Here is an 18,695-nt window from a genome sequence, read left to right as displayed (position 1 = left end):
TTTTATACCACTTCACAATCCTTGGTCCCATTATAGTTGTCTAATCCCAAGCTTATGTCCATGCAAATGACTCCCATCCTGGAGCAAGTGGTGGAATAGGACTATCATTTTCAAGCATGAGTTTCACAAAATGTGTGCCTCCTCCAATGTGGCCTATTGCCGCTTATCTGAACACCTAATTGGATCGGGGAGCAGTCCACAAAGGAAAGTATGTCATACATTCTTTCTCTCCAATGACGACAATGACACACTGAAAAGTATTAGCGGCTAAAAATCCCATTGAAGGAAGTTCAAACTATTCATTGTATATGGAACTATACACCATAGATTTGTCTTGCTTGCTTCTTTTTCGTTCTTCTCCACCCATCATTAAAGTATAATCTGCCTCATGGGAAATCAACTCTGTCAACATAAGAGCCCTCATAGTAATCCATGCATCATCTCCATTAGACCCTAAGTATCGTGCAATCGCGCTAAATCCACAATGTCCATTCGGTTCAATATCTTGCCAATCCACAATGAAGTCTCGTATCAATGGATTTAAGTCTTGTAACATATCGTCCCAATTAGGCCCAATTTCAGGTAAATCTACAAACACTTGAATATGAGTTCCTTTTGGTCTTCTTTTGCATGGTACCAACTTCTTGGCTTTACTATTCTTGCTTTCTTGACTTGCAATTTGTTCCTCAATTGTTTGTGCATACTCGAAAGTTGAAGGCTCCCTCTTTGTGCCACTTTTACCTTTACAAGTCTTCACACCAATGTTTATTCCAGGTGGCCTACCCCTTACATTGGTGTTAACCCGAGGCTATCACATGAAAGTTGGCTTTGGATCACCTAGTTCTGTACACTTTTTCAGCATCAAAACCTTTTGTTCATCTGAGAGCGACTGAAACTTCTTCTGAATCTGTGCAAGCTAGGGGTGAATATCAAATGACCCATTAGGAAGATCAATCGGAGTGCTACTACATTGTCTCCACCTAGGGTTCAATATTTTCGGCTTTACAGATGGTCTAAATTTTCCACTCCTTTCACAACTCAAGAAAACTCTAGGTTTTCGCCCAAGTCCCAAATTATCAGACTTTAATATCACAACCGCAACTCCAACAGTAATATCAACTGTCAAACACCATTGGATCAACGAGTGACGATCTTTGAAGACATGCATAAACCCTTGATCTTAGATATTATTGACAAAAAATTATTTTTTGCTAAGTTATTGATATAATAAATAAATAAATAAATAAAAATACAAGTTTTCAAATTATTATCTCAATTGTTGTAAATGATTCGGTCATGTCGGGATAGCTAATTTCAACATTGTTCTGGAGTTCATCATCAGAACAATAATTGGATTGCAGTGGTGTTTAAGCTGATTCCATGTCACTTGGAGAACCTTGAAAGTTATCATTTTGATTTTGGTGGGAGAATTTATCTTGAATATTGCTTCCACCACTTGAGCCCATTCTCAAAGTGAAAATTTGGTGGGAATAACAACAATTTTGTGAGAGACTCAAGACTAACCTAAAATAACAAGAGAGGGAGTGGGAGAAATTTTAGAGAGCATGAGTGGTAGGAGTATTGGTGGAGTTGTAAGTATGGTGAAGAGCAAAGAGTTGGACGTATGAATTACAATGCGGTGTGGAGAGAGTTATTTAAGGGTATAATGGTCATATTAACAAAGAATGGGGTGTGAAGAGAGCACTAGTTTTTTTTAGAAAACTTTACCGCGCGTAGAGACTATCGGGTGTGACGAAAGTATTACTCTCAACCAATCCTTCGCCTCGTAGGTGCTCCTTTTTTTTTTTGTGAACTATTGGGAATAGGGCCTAATTAGCACAGTAAAACAAGACAATTCCTTAAGAAGGACCTATCTACAAGAGATGTAATAATCCATGTATTCGGACATACAAAAACCAAATCTGATCATCAGACCATGCCCTAAATGTCATATATCGGTGCATGGTTCTTAAAACAAACCTGTCGGTCATCTCAATTAGTAGAGTACACCATAATTAACATGGACATTTAAATTGGACTAGCCTTTTTTCTACCACTAAATACCCTTGATAAAATATTCAAACAAATTATTCAATGCCTTTAAGAAGGACTACTTCGTCATTTCAAAATTTTATACCCTTAAAATTACATAGTATTTTAAGGATGTATATGTAAATTCAAGTCGGAAATCAACTACATGCCACTATTCAATTGTTAGCGACTTAGCCTTCACATTAATTGCCAAATTATTACCATTTATGCCGAATTTCAATGCGAGGAAACCAGCCGTCTCTCTCTTCATCTTCTCTTCTTCTTCTTATGCGCACATTTCTCTCTCTCTTTCTTAAAAAGGTAAAAGCTAAAAAAAAAAAAAAAACATATATCCCGGGACGTCTTTCTCTTTTTCTCTTTTATGAGTTTTATCTCTCTCAAATCTCCCCTCATTCAGTTACCAAAAAGAAATCTCCCTCATTCGCTCTCTTAAAAAAAAAAATCCCTCGGTTGAATCTTTCCTTGCATCATAGTTTGTTACTATTGTCGATTTAACACTTTTCAATTTGAATATATCGCCTCTTTATTTTCTGGTTTGATAACAGATTATAAATCCTTCGATGTAAAACCCCTCTCAATTACTATGGCACCTAAGACAACAAAGAGCAGCGCCATCAAGCTAGAGATAGGTGAGACTAATTTCTAATAATTCATTTGCTCTAAGGTCTAAAATGTGCATTTTTTTGTCGGTATTGGAGGAAACCGAAGCTATAAGTACCGAGAGAACAGTTTGTCTTTGACGTAAGAAAGTAAAAAATGTTACCGTCTTGCAGAGAAGTGAGTCCGCCCTAGTTAGTATGATAAACCTGGTTAAGTTGGCCATTCCTTTCATCCGAAAGATACTTTGAGATAGCCATGGGGATTTGGGTGGGTGCTTCAAAAATGCTTGGGATGGATAAATCTTTTTGTAGTGGGGACTTTTCCATGTGATAGTAATTGTATGTATCGTAACTCCCTGCCTCGGTACTTCCATTTGAGAATTGGAGCAAGTGAAAAATTAGGATTCTCCTAGCTCAAATATTTTCATATTACAAAGTCGGGTTTACCATTGAAAATTCTCCCATGCAATCAAAACACCGTTAGATATTGGTAACGATCTGATTTTCGTGTTGTCATATTCGGACATATTGAGTTTCCAATGGTGATTAAGTTGACTAACCCATTATTGTACATTATACACTGGTTGACTAGATTTAATCACTATTAATTGAATGCCAAATTTCTGTATTTGCTTTTACAGCCACAAGTGGGGGGGAGCTATCTCGGACATCATTTAGGATAAAGCGTCTCATAGGCTACTTCAGAACACACTCCAAATGAAACCCAAGTACATCTGCGTTGTTGGATTATCCAAAGAAATCGGTATCATGTTCCAAACAACCATACAAATGAACGTGCCTAGGCCAGCAGGACCTTCAAGATATGAAAGAGGATATGGCCAGGATCAAAATTATTTCCATGGGAACTTTAGCAATCCTAGAGGTACAATTGTTAATTCTAGCAAGAAATTGGGCCTAACACCCAATTTTGAAGAAAATGAAGTCTAGAGGACACGGTTTTTGATGAGTAACTCACAAGGACAAATTCTAGCAATTACTAACTCACGAACCCACGATTTCAAATTTAGTAACCCTCAAGGACAAAATAAGTTGGCCCGGCCATTTTACTTTTTTTAAATGTCAGTTATACCCTTTCGTAAAAATAACCCTCAAGGACAAATGACCCGGATTTAAAATAAATATTTTCCAATTTTACCCTTTCTGTCATTTTACTATGAACAATGAGTGTTCATACCTTCTGCTGGTGTATGAACAATGATTGTTCATATCCAAATAGGTGAATGCACCTTATACAATATATTGATGTATGAACATTGAATGTTCATATTAAAAGACTATGAACATTGAATGTTCATACCAAAATGACTATGAACATTCAATATTCATACCCAATCAATGTTCATACCCAAAGACTATGAACATTGAATGTTCATACCCAAAGGACCAAAGACTATGAACATCGAATGTTCATACCCAAAAGACTATGAACATTGAATGTTCATACCCAATCAATGTTCATACCTAAGGACTATGAACATTGAATGTTCACTATAAACATTGAATGTTCATATCCAAGGACTATGAACATCAAATGTTCATACCTAAAAGATTATGAACATTGAATGTTCATACCCAATCAATATTCATACCCAAGGACTGTGAACATTAAATGTTCATACCCAAAAGACTATGAACATTGAATGTTCACTATGAACATTGAATGTTCATACCCAAAGGACTATGAACATTGAATATTCATACCCAATCAATATTCATACCCAAGGACTGTGAACATTGAATGTTCATACCCAAGGACTGTGAACATTGAATGTTCATACCCAAAGGACTGTGAACATTGAATGTTCATATCCAAGGACTATGAACATCGAATGTTCATACCTAATCAATATTCATACCCAAAGACTATGAACATTGAATGTTCATACCCAAAGGACTATGAACATTGAATGTTCACTATGAACATCGAATGTTCATACCCAAAGATGTATGAACATTCAATGTTCATACTAAATACACCAGGTCATTTCGTCTGGGCCGGGTCGTTAATTATTTCACGTCATGGGTATACTTGACATTCCATCTACCCGATCCGTTTTTTATTTCGCGTCAAGGGTATACTTGAACTTTCATCTACCCGGTCCTTGAGAGTTACAAAAATAAAAAGGTGTTCTTGAGAGTTACTTTTTCGCATTTTTTGTCCTTGAGAGTCACTCCCTGTAATTCTAGATCAACACCTTCTTACAATGAAATGTGGAAAGAACATAATTACAGAGCACAAGAGAGGTATCAGTATCAAGAACAATACCACTTACAGACATGAAAGTCGTCTTTGACAATCAAAGATGGTCCAACATACCAAAGACTCGTAAGCCACTAAGGAAGCATAATACTCTATTTTCACCAAGCCCACAGCAGATGCCTATTCACTATGTGGGTCAACCACCATGGCCACCAACCGACTGGATCGATAAACCATCCTATGAAAACCCTGGAATGTATGTCATACACCCAAAAATTCTACGAAAACACTAGGATGTATGTCAAACAACCCCGAGGTGCTCTCATCATCTAATGTGTATGAGAACAGGTAAAAAATGCTTCTGCCTCCATGATGATTATTATTAGAAGTAAAAAAAAAAATCTTGTTTCAAAACAGCCCCACTACTCAAAACCGGTTCCTTGGATGTGGTTGTTACATGTCCCTCGAAAAGGTATGTATTTAGCTTGGGATTTTCTCATGGAGAGTCTTTCAATGTTTAAGAGGCAACCCCTGTATTTTTGTACTTTCAAAAGAGAATATGCAAGGTAGGGTTGAGTTTTTCAATTGTAAAACAAAAATTTTGAACTATCGGATATTGTGAAAAATCCAAGTGATACTTGCTCTTAGTCTTGAGAAAAGGATCATTCCTAGGTGTAATGTGCTGGAAATTCTGTACTCAAACAGTTTGATAGGAAGAGTGAATGCAGGTTTAGTCACTTCAGCGTTGACATTAAATGAGGAGAAATTCATAGGGAAGTATGTCACTAAGTATCAAGTGACAATCCCTGAGATGGTACATATTGGGCTTGCAGATTTTGAAAGAGGGAGATGGGTTTTACAAGATGTAGAAAGTTGAGGTATGTATTCGTTTTCTTTAGTGGTTTTTGGTCCTTGACAACTATATCCATCCTACTTTTGTTGCTATGGTAAATGTGAAGAATGAATGTGATTTAATGTAATCGTACTTGGTTACTTTCACAAGTTGTACATTAATTTTTAAGTTCTACAATTTGTTTGCAGTGTCACTATGTGTCTCACTATATCCTCTGCTTTAATTGTGTTTATAATCAATGGCCCTGAAATTCTCTTTTGAATTCTCACTTTCTGGAGTGGTTTTCGAAGCATACAAAAATGTAGTATTAGCATTTCAGTCAATGGGCAATACATGTTATATGTTTTTCATCTTCATATGGTGCTTGACGCTTTGACATTTATGCTCTTTGAGGATATAGGAATAAACTTTATTAAGGGTGGATAATTATTTGAATACAAAAGTTGCAAAATTATGTTTTGTGTGCAATTAGCATTATTCGATCAATGCCCATTTGGACACATGATAGAGTCCTAACGCTTAAAGATGTGCTCTCTCGATAGGCAATGAAACACGGAAAGTGGTCCGAGTGACTCCATGTACTGGTAGTAGAGATGGTTAGTTACCATTTCAATCAAGTTGGTCTTTTCTCGTATTGCTATAAATAATTGGCATACTATTGAGAGAGTTTTTCTTCAAAGTAGTGGTTATTATCTTTTACATATTGATGGCATTGTTAACGACTTTTCTCTTATTGGAAACTAACCGTACTTTAACTTAAGTTGGAGATACTAATTTTATATCTTTTCAAACTTAGACATTTTGTGCTATTTTTGGTTCATACAGTCCATGAGGCAAGGCGGCAGCTGAAAAATCTCAACAATTGTTGCTTAACGAGACCATTAGGAAGACAAATAAGCAAGGTTAAGGTGACTTTCGGATCATCATGAAGAAGTGATTAAGGTTGGGATCAGTCCATCATTGAAAGAAAGTGAGTCATTCAGAAGTTTCTCTATGTCATTGCAAGCTATCCAGGTGATGTCAGGTACTACTGAGAATGTATTCTGTAATAGTTATTTATTTCTATTTTTTCCGGAAAAAATGAATTCATCTTAAACATTACAAGGAGTCACCTTGGTTCAAGCAACAAAGTTTACAGGTTGGCATCGATTGCAAATAGTTTTTGTAATATGTTTATTGCTTTTGTAATAATCTGTTTGCATTAGTTTTTTGGCTTCGATAATGGCCCATTATAATTGCAATATGTATGTTTTGTGCGACTTTGATAATGTATGTTGTTGATCAACACTTAACTTAAGAAATTTAGGGTTTAGGGTTGGGTTTAGAGTTATCGGTACCATTTGTTGTTTTTTATTCCAATTTTTTCAAGATCTCAAGCTTCATATTAGTACTGATGTATTGTGATTTTTAGCTTATATTTTTTTGATAATGTACTTTGAGATGTTTAACTATTTCGATGCATTACCATGTTATTGCATAGGAACCTCTAAATGAGCGGGGCTTTGCCGAACCTATGGAATTGAAGATCCATATATTTCTCTCTACGTGCATGATAATTAAATTTTTCATAAGTTTATTGATTTTTCTTTGATTGATTTCTGCTTAGCTATGTGAAAACTTTGATAGTTATAAAGTATTTTGGCTGATGTATTTAAGACAAAACTTTATAGGAATGTAGGTATGCTAAATCACCGTCAATCATACATCACAAGACCACCAAGTAACTGCTACCACCATTTACTTTACAGTTCTAAATTTCTAATAAGCAGAATCAGGGATCTATATGATTCTAGCTGGCCTAGCGATGCAAGGATGAGACTTATAGAGCATGATGGTACTATTGTATCTGATTTTCTCAATAAATACCAAATAGCGCCAAGCAAGTTGATAACCTTCTTTTAATCGATATATGGTTTGTTTAGAACTGCAATTTCTTTAAAACATTAAGCTTCTTCTTTGAATACATATTAAATTGGCCAGAACCTTCTTTTCTTTTAAAATCATCAAAACCTTCTTTTTTTCTAAAATGGTCGGAGCCTTCTTCTATGCATTTCTCCCTATAATGGTAGCTAAGTGCACTCATGCATAAGGTGAGGTTAAAGTTCAACAAAGTTTCACGATCAGAGCCGTAGACGTTTGTAAGTATATTTTCCTTTGTATATATGAGATTATGTCCTCTGATGATTTATAGCCAATGTGTCTTCCTATAATCTTGGACTTGATTGTGTTTAGTTTTGTAGCATACTGGAACTCCAATTCCATTCACTTGCACACATTCACGTTTAGGTCTACGATGGGAGGCGACAATTATGGAAATTTAAATGTGGAGGCAAAGGTGAGGCATTTGTAGATTGTGTTCTAATATTTCTTCTTTTCTCTCTCCTTTTGCTCCATCGTTACTAAAACATAAACATTTACTCATTATATAAGCCATTTCCTGAATTGGTTTGATTAAACTATAACTTATTTCTTGCTTTGTTTTTCTTTGTGTGTTTTCTCAATTTGTACTATTCTGCATTCTACACTTCCATCTATACTTTATAATTTTTCATTATTTATGTAAATACGCATTGGTTGCCAGTAATTTCTCTCACCTTATTGGTATTTGTTTTTGTGGAACAAGGAAGATCTTCGGGAAATATTTGAAATAGTGCTAGTGGAGAAGCCCTGCTTTGATCCTCTAGTGAGTAATCATATCTTTACATTAGATTAGCTTTCATGTAAAATGTTTGTAACCGTTCTTGCCTTTTTTCCTACATTTTATACATATCTATTGTTCCTGAGTTAGTTTTGGTGTGCTTAGATATTTCATTTTGTGTTCTTAGAAAAATCTGGTATATGCTTGGAAGCCTTTTGAAGATTTGTGGTTTTTTTTAGAAGCGTGAAATTGGGTTTCGGGTTTTGTTTGCAACCTATTGTATTTGAAAGTTTTTCCTCAATTTTTTCCCGACTTTTTGTTTTTGGATTCTATTGGGTTCACTGCATGAGATTTGAGAATGTGAAGTTCATGTGTTTTTGTTGGTTTGTTTGGCAGTTGAGGTTTAGTAAATACGATATTACTTCTGAGGAGGACTTCGTTGCTCTTGGTGAAAGGTATGTTTGTGCTATTTTATCTTAGCTATAGATTGTGGTTTTCCTTGGAGTTGCTTAATTTTCATTGGAGTTGTTGTTTACATACGCTATCCTTGCATGAATTTGAAATTATAGTGTGTGGGTTTTGGTTATTTTTAATTTTTAATTTTTTTTTTGTTGGGCATGGTTTTGCTGATGAATTCTTAATTAGGTTGTATTGAGTTTTGATACTGTGGTTTCTTTTGGTATCTAAGTGTTAAAAATCCATGATAGCAATATGACATTATGTGTGGGGTACCGCTTGTGCATATGTTCTGCTACTAATGCTTACCAATATATTTTATGAAAGTAGTGTGTAGAATGTTTGAATATGTAGCTTCATTTTTATTACATGACTTAGTACTTCATGTAGTAGTCGGGTTTTTCTTAAAAGTTATTAGGTTTCAGGCTGGTTTATGTGTTCTATTGTTTGTATCTTCTTGATTCATATGCTAATGTGTTGGAAGTGTTTGCAAAATAAGTGTGTCATTATTTATATATTAAGTCAAAGTTGTTGCGATAGTAGCATACAAAAACTTTTTAAAAAGAGAACACCTAAAGAGCCTTCGATCTATCACCAACGTTTGTCTTTCTTGGCAACAGTTGTCGAGCCACCAAAGCATTCCTCCTACTAGGAAGAAAACATAATGGAAAAGCAGATGAAAAGGTAGAAAAAATAACCAAATAATCATCATCGTGTATTCGTGTCTTTAGACTCCAAACTAATACGAAGAGATGGATTTTAAAATCTCTTCAATTTGCTTATTTTGTAATTTATTTTCTTCATCTATTTGGTGTTCTTTTAAGACCTTTTTCTTTGTCTTCTGATGATTAGGATGACATGTGACTACAAAGGTGGAGATGATCAACAATGGCGTGCAAGAGTTTTGTTTGATTTCCAAGGACCGAGTGACAGTCAATATTCAAACTCGTATATCTTTTTATTTATTGATATTTGTCTGTTTTAATGTGCTTCTTTTGGGTTTCGAATACAAATATAAACTTTATCTTATCATATGAGGTTGTTTACTTATCCGTTAAACAATTGTGTTATGATTTTCAATTGCATGTGAGTTTCCTCCAATTTTTCTACTTTCGATTGTGTGGAAATTGTATTTGTCTTCGGTAATTCAACTCCACTTTTAGTTATTTGATTCAATTGATTTTCAGTAAAAGCTTGACACCATTGAACATTAAAGATGGCCTGGTTAAGGCCTTTGTGTTTAAATTGGTTGAATACTCCTAAGTAGTGTCTTCGTCAATATGGCAGTATACCTCCAATCCAAAGATGTTTGAGCTGTTAGATTTGTGTAATTAGAATTTGATTTGGCATTTGTTCCCTTGGATATTGCTAGAGATTAGAAGATTGCAACAGTTAAATTTGGATTTCAGTAATAGTATGTTGGTGGGCTCACTTGCTCGGGAGATTAGTCAATAAAGTAATTGATCTTAGTATAAATGAGTTTACAGGTCAGTATGAGGATATTTAATTACTTGTAACTTATCAAGGAATCGTCCCGATGGTTGTATTCCTATACTGAATCGTCAACTTCGTCAGTTGTTTCGCATAACACTACGGGTACTAATTAAGTAGGCCACAAATCCATGGTACACTACACCACAATGGCCATTTTGTAATGCTACAAAATTTTCATTTGTAACACATATATCCGTCACTGCCTTCCTAACGGATATAACTGTTAGGTTCTCTTGTATCCGTTAGTATATCTCAATTTATTTTTCCAATTACTATTAAAACATCATTTTATTGTTTGGTAACAACTGTGTCCGTTAGGAACAAATAAAAAACAACTCACACAAAGTATAAAAGGGTATATACGGAACTAACGGAAGAGACTACAATTAAATAAAACTGGTTATGGCCGATATCTCCTACGCTCGTCTCTCTCAAGTCTTCAAGCCTCCATCAAACACTATCTCCTTTGTCAACTCAGAACCAAGTACGCTTTCTCTCTCTCTCACTTTCCTGATATGATTTATCTCTCCTTCTACCCCAAACCCTAGCTAGCTTAATTTCTAATTTTTTTTTGTTTTAATTGTGCTCCTTTTTTGTGCAAGTTAGGTTTATTTGATTTTCTTGTTGATAAATTTGGGGAAATTATGTTTTGTGTGGGAACTGTAACACTGGACTCTAAATTTATGCTCCCAATTGGGAAAATTTCGTTTTTTTTTTTTTTTTTTGGGTTTGGTTGGGAAAAAGAAACTAGGGCTTTGCTACTTTCACAACTGGATTCATCGATGGTAACATTCATTGTGCAAGTAACATTCATTTTCCATTTCATCAAATTAATAAACAAATAAACGTTTTACTTTTGTTAACAAGTAGGTTTGTTTGACGAAACTGGGAAGCTTCTGGGAACAGCAAGTAGTCCAATACAAATATGTAAGAAAGGAGACTACATTGAGGTTGATACATATAATAAACTTATATTATATTATTTTTTCTCTCTATGTTTTAATATTTATTACATTTCTATGTTAAAACCAGCAATCTCAATCGATATATGGCATGCAATATGTCCGCTTGTGAAACCAAAGATGTTCTATAGCAAATATTGATGGTGCACAAGTTAGTAGTGTGGGGGTTTGCAGCTACTTGTTCTCTCGGTTTGTAATCTATCACTGTTTTATTACTCACATTTTGCTCATGGCCTAATATTGGGACTTCGTTTCATTTGCGCATAAATTAATTCGTTTCCTTTCGTTTCATGGCCTAATAGACGGATGGTCTTGTGCTTACAGACTGAGAATCTTAGATCATTTCATTTGGTTGCAGTAACCATTTCTTACACATTCGCAATTCCAGGTGGGCCTAAGGTTTAGCACACAGTGAGTGAGAGGTTTGGCAAATGCTTACTGGAATTAAGTGGGAACAATGCCATAATTGTCATGGATGATGCAGACATCCCGCTTAGTCAGTCCGTTTACGCAGGTTATTTGTCTTTGTTTGTTGGTATCGGCTGGTCGGTACCGCAACAACATGTCGAGGGTCGGTAATTTAGTTTCGTTTATCATTAGAGTCCTGAAATGATAACATTAGTCAAAGCGTTTAAGATTGTTTTTTTTTTCACGGAATTGGGCATAGAGCCTTTGTTTTGTAGTTTACTCAAATAGGAAACAACACTAATTTTACAAATCAAATCCTTGTGGAGAATTTTTAATTGACGTGGCGCCCGTGTGGCAAAGGTATTTGGAAACGAGTACTGTGACCATATGGGAGTTTTGGGGGTATTTTGGCATTTTAATTATGCAATTTTAAAACATATAAGCCGCCATGTGGCAGCGCCCTTCAGTCCGGTTGTTTTGCAGTGTGACATCAATGTTGCATTGTGACTTGGTGCACCGAAAATCCGAGCCACCGGGATCAAATAACGTGGAGATTTAGCATGATCCTAATTGGTGTACGCAGGGATGTACTTTGTAAAGTAAGTTCCTCCCCAAACTTATGCTATTACATTAGGGAGGGGATATGTTTGCCATAAATTCCATTTTCTTGATTTTTAATGATGTTTTGTTGATACAATTTGAAATATTCTTTACATGCAGCTCCATGAAAGTATATATCAAAGTGTACTGGAACAACTAATTGGGGTTTACAAGCAAGTTCAAATGGGGGATCCATTAGAGAAGGGTACGCTGTTAGGGCCATTACATACTAGTGTGTCGAAGGAAAAGTTTGAAAAGGGAATGGAAATCATAAAAACTCAGGTAATCATTTTTTCTTACGATTAAAGTCGGTTTATGTTTCCCAGTCGTAAGTTTGGTGTTTGTCTTCTAGTGTTTCTTATAACTAAGGTGCATGCATTTTTTGTTTAAATTTAACTGTCATTTTTAATATTTATAATATTTTGGCATGTAATTTATTAATATTTTTCATATTGTTAATATTATTTATTTATTATTTTTTTTTTAAAAAAAATTTAACTATAGTGAAGCATCTGGGGTGCTTCATACCAAAAACCCTACTAATAGAAACCCAAGAGACCTTTATGAAGCTTTACATAATTTTATTGCCCTCAATATAATTGGAAAGTAGTGGTAATCTTGATTCTTCTTTATTCGTTTTGGGTGTTGGGAACTAATGGTAAAATAAGAGTTGTACTAGTTGTAATAAAAGTTATATAAAACTATGAAGTTAATGTTGTTTGGCTTTTGACAAAAATTACAGGTTTATAAAGCACTATTAGAGAAAACCAAATCACTCCCTGCTAAAGTGGAGAATAATAGGTTCTGTGTATCTGTTCACTTCAAATGTGTTGATGAAAAGGTAGATTTCATTTCCATATCTTATATTTTATTTTCTCACGTTCTTCACCATGTGTGTGTTGTTATATTGTATTGTTATATATGGCTCTCATTAAGAAGGTTCGCATAGCTGTAAGTTTTCTTATTCTTATTCTTATACTTATTACTTGAATAATAAGTACGGTTTTATGTTTTTATCATGGTTAGATAGCATGGTTTTTATGTTTTTATCGTTGGATTATATAAGGCGAGTAACTACTTCTAAGTTTCATTGCTTGTTTGCCTTGACATTTTGTACTAATCAAGTGTCATTTTGTTTCATTTTTTTCCCTTATTTTTTAGGCTCACAACGAGTAGCCCTGTTCCATTGTGTTGCCTCAATTCTGTTTTTGATCCTTGCAATTGTAGTATGCAATGCAAAACTAAGGTAGGTTCCAAAATCTGTCTTTTAACTATGCTACTTGTGAAGTAGATATAATTTTATGTTATTGAGTACTTAAGTTTGTTAACAAATGCTTGCAACCATTCTATGGTTTTAAATCCAGATTTACATACAAATGACTTTGAATTGTTTTCCATTTTTTAAGTAGTGGCAATAGTTTATCTTATTTATTTGTCTTGTGTCTTAGACCAACATTACAACAATGTGGACAATACACTGGGCTTAGCAAACAACTAAAATAATGTTTGGTAACAATTGTGTCTGTTAGCAAACAACTAAAATAATGAACAGAAGGGTATATTCGGAACTAACAGATAACATTAAATTAAATAGAGAAAAATTGTGCCGATGATTTCCCATTTTCGCCTCTCTCTCTCTTCAAGCCTCCATCGAACACTTCCCCGTCTCCTCTGTCCAACCCTAGCCCGATTTTAAGAAGGAAATAAACCAGGTACACTTTCTTTTTTCTACCCAAACCTCATCTAGCTTAATTTCTAAGTTTTTTTTTTTTTAATTGTGCTCCATGATCGCATGTTCAAGTTAGGTTTATTTGGTTCAGATTTTGTCGATAAATTTGTGGAAATTAAGCTTTGTATTGAAACTGCAAGATTGGACTCTAAATTTACGCTTCTCGATCATCAATTGGGATATTTCGTTGGTTTGGGCTTCGGTTGGCTAATAAGAAATCTAAGGAATTTCGGTATTAATTAAATAGCTTATGTTTATCTAAGATTTAGTTTTCCTTATAAACTGTTTCTTTTTCTGTTTGATTTCCTAGGTTGTGCTACATAGCTTTTTCTCTCACGGACACAGGCAAGTTATAGAATTTTTGTTACTTATTATTTTTTTTTACTAGTTTTTTTTTTTCTAGTGAAATCAATCTTCAGATAATGGGTTGGTTTATTCCTTGTTCATTTTTGTTTTTGTCAAGTGAAAAGCTTCGGCACATTGAACCTTTACAGTATTGTTGTATTGTTATGGAACATGCACGACATTCTCAAATTGATGAGAACAAATCTTTGGAGTCTGTTATGATTGGGAAGGTCGATAATTTTTCATGTGACACAAACTTGTAAGTTATATCACATTTTTCTTCCTCTTTCTAGTACATCTATGTTGTAGAAAGTGTATTCATCGATTTGTTTTTTGTTCATACTATAAAGATTGTATGTGTTTTTTATGCTTGTAATTAGATAACTCTTCATGGTCTTATAAAAGAGCTTCTTCTTTGATTCTTGGATGGAAGGGTGCCATTGATCTTTAATATATGACGACGTCAAGCTTTTGAATGCATTTGACTAGTCTGATGTTTAATATTCTGGTTAGTTTTTTTTTCTTCATCTTCTTTGTTTTCATTGTTTTATTGTCTCGACTTTATCAATTAGAATTAGCATCAATCAGGCTTGTCAATATGGTTGGGGTTGAGGAATCACTTCTTTTGGATGTTCATCATTTGTTGTTGCATCCATTACCTTGAAGAAGTATTCATTGCTCATCTTTGTTTTTACTACCTTCTCTTTTATTTCTATGTTTGTTTGTTTGTGCGTATGTATCACTCGGGTTTTGGGTCTGGAACAAGCCATGTGCAACTTCATACAAGTATTTTTTGTTCCTTTATTTTCAAAGGTAAACTTTATTAGTAATTAACCCCATGACTAGGTAAATCATACATAAAGGGAACAACTTATAGAATTGCGAGGAAACAACTTATGGTGGTGTTTCTTTGGATAATGTTGAATTGTCTTGCATCTATCAGGCTGATATTATTAAGGGTCGTTATCCATTGTGCTGATTTTATTAAGGGTTGTATCCCATCTGGTTGCTTGCATTCAGATTGCTCCTTACGCCATCTATTATGCTGATTTTATTAAGGGTTGTATCCCACTATTGGCTTGCATTTAGATTGTTCCTTACGCCTTCTATTGTGCTGATTTTATTGGACTTTTCCATCCATTTTAGCTTACTTACAAAGTTTAGGGAAGTCATTTGGAGGGTTGCATGATTTAGAACTCGATTAGTTTGTCGGGTCACCAACACTTGAATAGTTAAGTTTCGTTCAAAAAGGCGTAAGGAAAAATCTAAATGCATGTCCTTTTTGCCCCGACACATTGTTGTTTGAAGGAAAATAGTTCTTCTAGCTATTTTGATTTGTGAGTTTGTTGACATTGAGGATGCCATTAGGATGAGCGAAAGTTGACCCCTTCTTTTAGCTATTTTTATTCAAGTTCTTCATTTTTTCTATGTTAGTACCAACGTTCTGGTTTGATGCTTCTGAGGTTTACAAAATTTGAAGTTGAATAGCACACCACTCAACTTTATTCGTGTTTAATTTATATTAGCGTCTTGGTCCAAATATAGGTTCAACAATATTGCTCTAAGATACATTAGAAACATCAGCTCACCTTTGAAAATATTGTTTTCATTAGACATGTCTACCCACCCTTGTGCAAATTAGAACTCACATCACAAACCTGCCTTGGGCACCATAGAAATGTATTGATCAGACTATCGGTATCGCTCTTTGTTTGTTGAATCTGATTCAGCTCCAATATACCAAGCTAGGTCTCGATAACATGAATTTATTGAATTGTCTTTTCTCTTTGGTTGTTTTGGAACACTTCTAGTTAATTTGCTCGATTCTTGGTGTTTATCTTTCCATAGTGTTAACAGAGTTATCCAAAGATGCCTTTTTTAGTGAAGTAAATGCATAGTATGTTTTGAACAATCCTTTTGTTTTGTGAAATGGGTTCTTTTATTACATTTGGTGAACCGATTCATGTTTGACTTGAGTTTGCTTTCTTTGGATGTAGGTGACGAGGAAATTTAATGTGGTTTATAAAGGGGGGAGTGTTATTGGTCCAATGGGTATGGTTTCACAAGTTGTTCAAGGTAGTGGTTGCCATGTCCGACGATACAATCATTTTTGCTTTGAGAGGTATGTATGTTTTCCTCTCTGAAAGTCATTAGGCTTTCCAACAAAGCACATTTAGAAATTTATAATACTAGATTACTAGTTTAAGACTAACAAAAAGCTTCTTCCCTTTTCTGTTAATCCAATTTGAACCATGGGTTTTCAGCACTTGGTTCTACTGGTTTTTAGGGGTCAAACTATATGTTATGGATCGAAGTAGTGGGGTCAAATGTTTTGCATTGGTATAGATAACTGTTGTTCTTGTCCATAGGGTTTTTAGTGATCTACTTTATGTTTTGCTACTTTGGTTGTCTATCTTTTGATCTGAATAGAAAAAAAAAAAATTCTATTGTGTTGGTTGTCTATCCTTCGTGTAATTGGCTTTATTTTACCTTTTTTTTACTTTCCTCCATGGTACACTCTACCAGATAATTAGTAAAAGAAAGGAAGAAATGAAGGTAGTTGTAGTCTTGTAGATATGTACCATTAAAAAGAACACCGCTATGCGGGTATGGACCCCACTATGTATGTTTGGGAACAACACGAGCAATCTAAGCCTTTGATTATTTTTCCTTTATTGAACTAGACACCAATTAAGTTCATGGTAACTTCCTACACTTTGCATATAATATATTTCATGTATGAACGTAGGTTGCCACCGTCTATATGCATCGTGTTTCAGTAATAATTTTTTCATTTTCTAGTAGCTTGACTTATTTTTAATACATTATGGTAATGTCATTTCTAATAATTTTTTTTTAACCATTTGCTAGTGTGCAGGCGTTGTAAAGCAAGCCTTTCTTATAGAAGTGCATGTCAAAGAAAGAAATGAAGTTTTGAGTTGGACATATTAGGTGTACTTGTAATTAATGAATTAAATGTGTATGGTAAATTTTGTTGGTAAGAAATCATTCACCCATTTAGTACCATATTTTTTATGTCAAGACTTAGTATTTATGATCAATAAAATATATTTGTTTGACTTGAATGGTAGAGTTGGTATAAATTGTGTTTGGAATGGTAGAAGTATTTTGTGTTTCTTTACATGGTTATATGACTTGAATGGAGTTTTTTTTTTTTTTATGGTGGGGTGTGCTACTGCAAGCTTGGGTGTGGGTGTGGGTGTGGGTGTAGGAGGAGCAGGAGCAGGTAGTCCATATCCAAAACAACCGGGCTAAAATATATATTATATTTTTTTTCAAAACAGTCCCCATACACTAACGGATATATCCGTTACAAATTTGTTACAAATAAATATTGACTATTTGGTCAATGACATTAGTAACGATCATAAGTGTGACGAATGTCATGAAATGAACAAAATTCACTCGCAAGGTAAGTGTTACAAATTGGAACACTAACGGATATAAGCGTTACTTAAATTAATTTTAGTAACGAATATATCCGTTACAAATATTTATGTAAGTGACTGTAACACCCCAGATGTAACGGATATAAGCGTTAGTAAAAATATTAGTAACAATTATTACCGTTACCAAACCCCCTTTTTGGTGTAGTGGTAGTGATATGAAAAAATACTTAAATATAGTTTCATCCATCTGGCATGTGGTCTTCCCAGACCCTCATCGTATTCACATGGTTTGGTTCTCTTCTTATCTATTTTTTATTTTTGTTATGGCATTTCAATTCTATGTAGGAAGAAGAATTAAAGCCATGAAAGTGATTTTATGGATGCAGTTGATGTCTGCTTACCATTGATACAAGCAGCTATAGGAGATATAGAGAAGGGAGTTTTCCCAAAAGTTGCTCGATAAGTATTGAAATACCCACTTCTCCTCTAAAAAACAAGGTATGTACTTGTGTTTTGGGTTAGACTTTACTTAAAAATCAAATTATGTGAAAATGGGGTCACGACGTGTGAACGTCATCACCCATAGCGATGAGTGTGCGTCTGGTTAAGGACTGGTTTGTCAAATTGTTATGATTCGGCACTTGAGCAATCATATTCTTAATACTACTGAATGAAAATGATGCCAATCTATTACAGTAGTACTATGAGCTGCGACTGATTTTTCTTAGTTTCACATATTATATTATAGGTTTTGTTCAAAGTTGGCGATGTTTGTTTTTAAAGTCCTTTCTTTTAGTCTTTTGGTACTTTAGTGCTGATATGATATTATCTTATACTTTCACATGTCGGTAAGAATATGAAATATTTCATTAAGTCTGTGATGCCTGTTTAGATGGACTCGAAAATTTACCTTTGTAGACTTCCAATG

At 34.5% G+C, this 18,695-nt stretch overlaps 1 protein-coding gene across 8 annotated transcripts; it reads left to right on the top strand.

Annotated features, from left to right (window-relative positions):
* The first annotated feature begins 11,838 nt into the window (after positions 1-11,838).
* On the top strand, positions 11,839-17,443 carry LOC147474807 (aldehyde dehydrogenase family 7 member A1-like). Of its 8 annotated transcripts, none has more exons than XM_086582999.1 (9): positions 11,839-12,282; positions 12,404-12,565; positions 13,026-13,124; positions 13,445-13,529; positions 14,323-14,357; positions 14,507-14,616; positions 14,791-14,865; positions 16,355-16,479; positions 17,229-17,443. In XM_086582999.1, the coding sequence occupies exons 1-4, from the start codon at positions 12,244-12,246 to the stop codon at positions 13,457-13,459; spliced, it is 315 nt and encodes a 104-aa protein (XP_086439125.1). In that variant the 5' UTR covers positions 11,839-12,243; the 3' UTR covers positions 13,460-13,529; positions 14,323-14,357; positions 14,507-14,616; positions 14,791-14,865; positions 16,355-16,479; positions 17,229-17,443. The 8 variants fall into 8 exon arrangements, 7 of the variants coding, with proteins under 7 accessions (XP_086439125.1, XP_086439122.1, XP_086439124.1 ...); XM_086582996.1 differs by having other exon boundaries at positions 14,738-14,865; XM_086582998.1 differs by having other exon boundaries at positions 14,476-14,616.
* Positions 17,444-18,695: the final 1,252 nt, after the last annotated feature.

This window comes from Coptis chinensis, chromosome 9, assembly GCF_015680905.1.
Source record: "Coptis chinensis isolate HL-2020 chromosome 9, ASM1568090v1, whole genome shotgun sequence".
NCBI classification, from domain to species: Eukaryota; Viridiplantae; Streptophyta; class Magnoliopsida; order Ranunculales; family Ranunculaceae; genus Coptis; species Coptis chinensis.
Note: the sequence above shows the minus strand (reverse complement) of the source record. Positions and strands in the feature narration are given on the sequence as shown.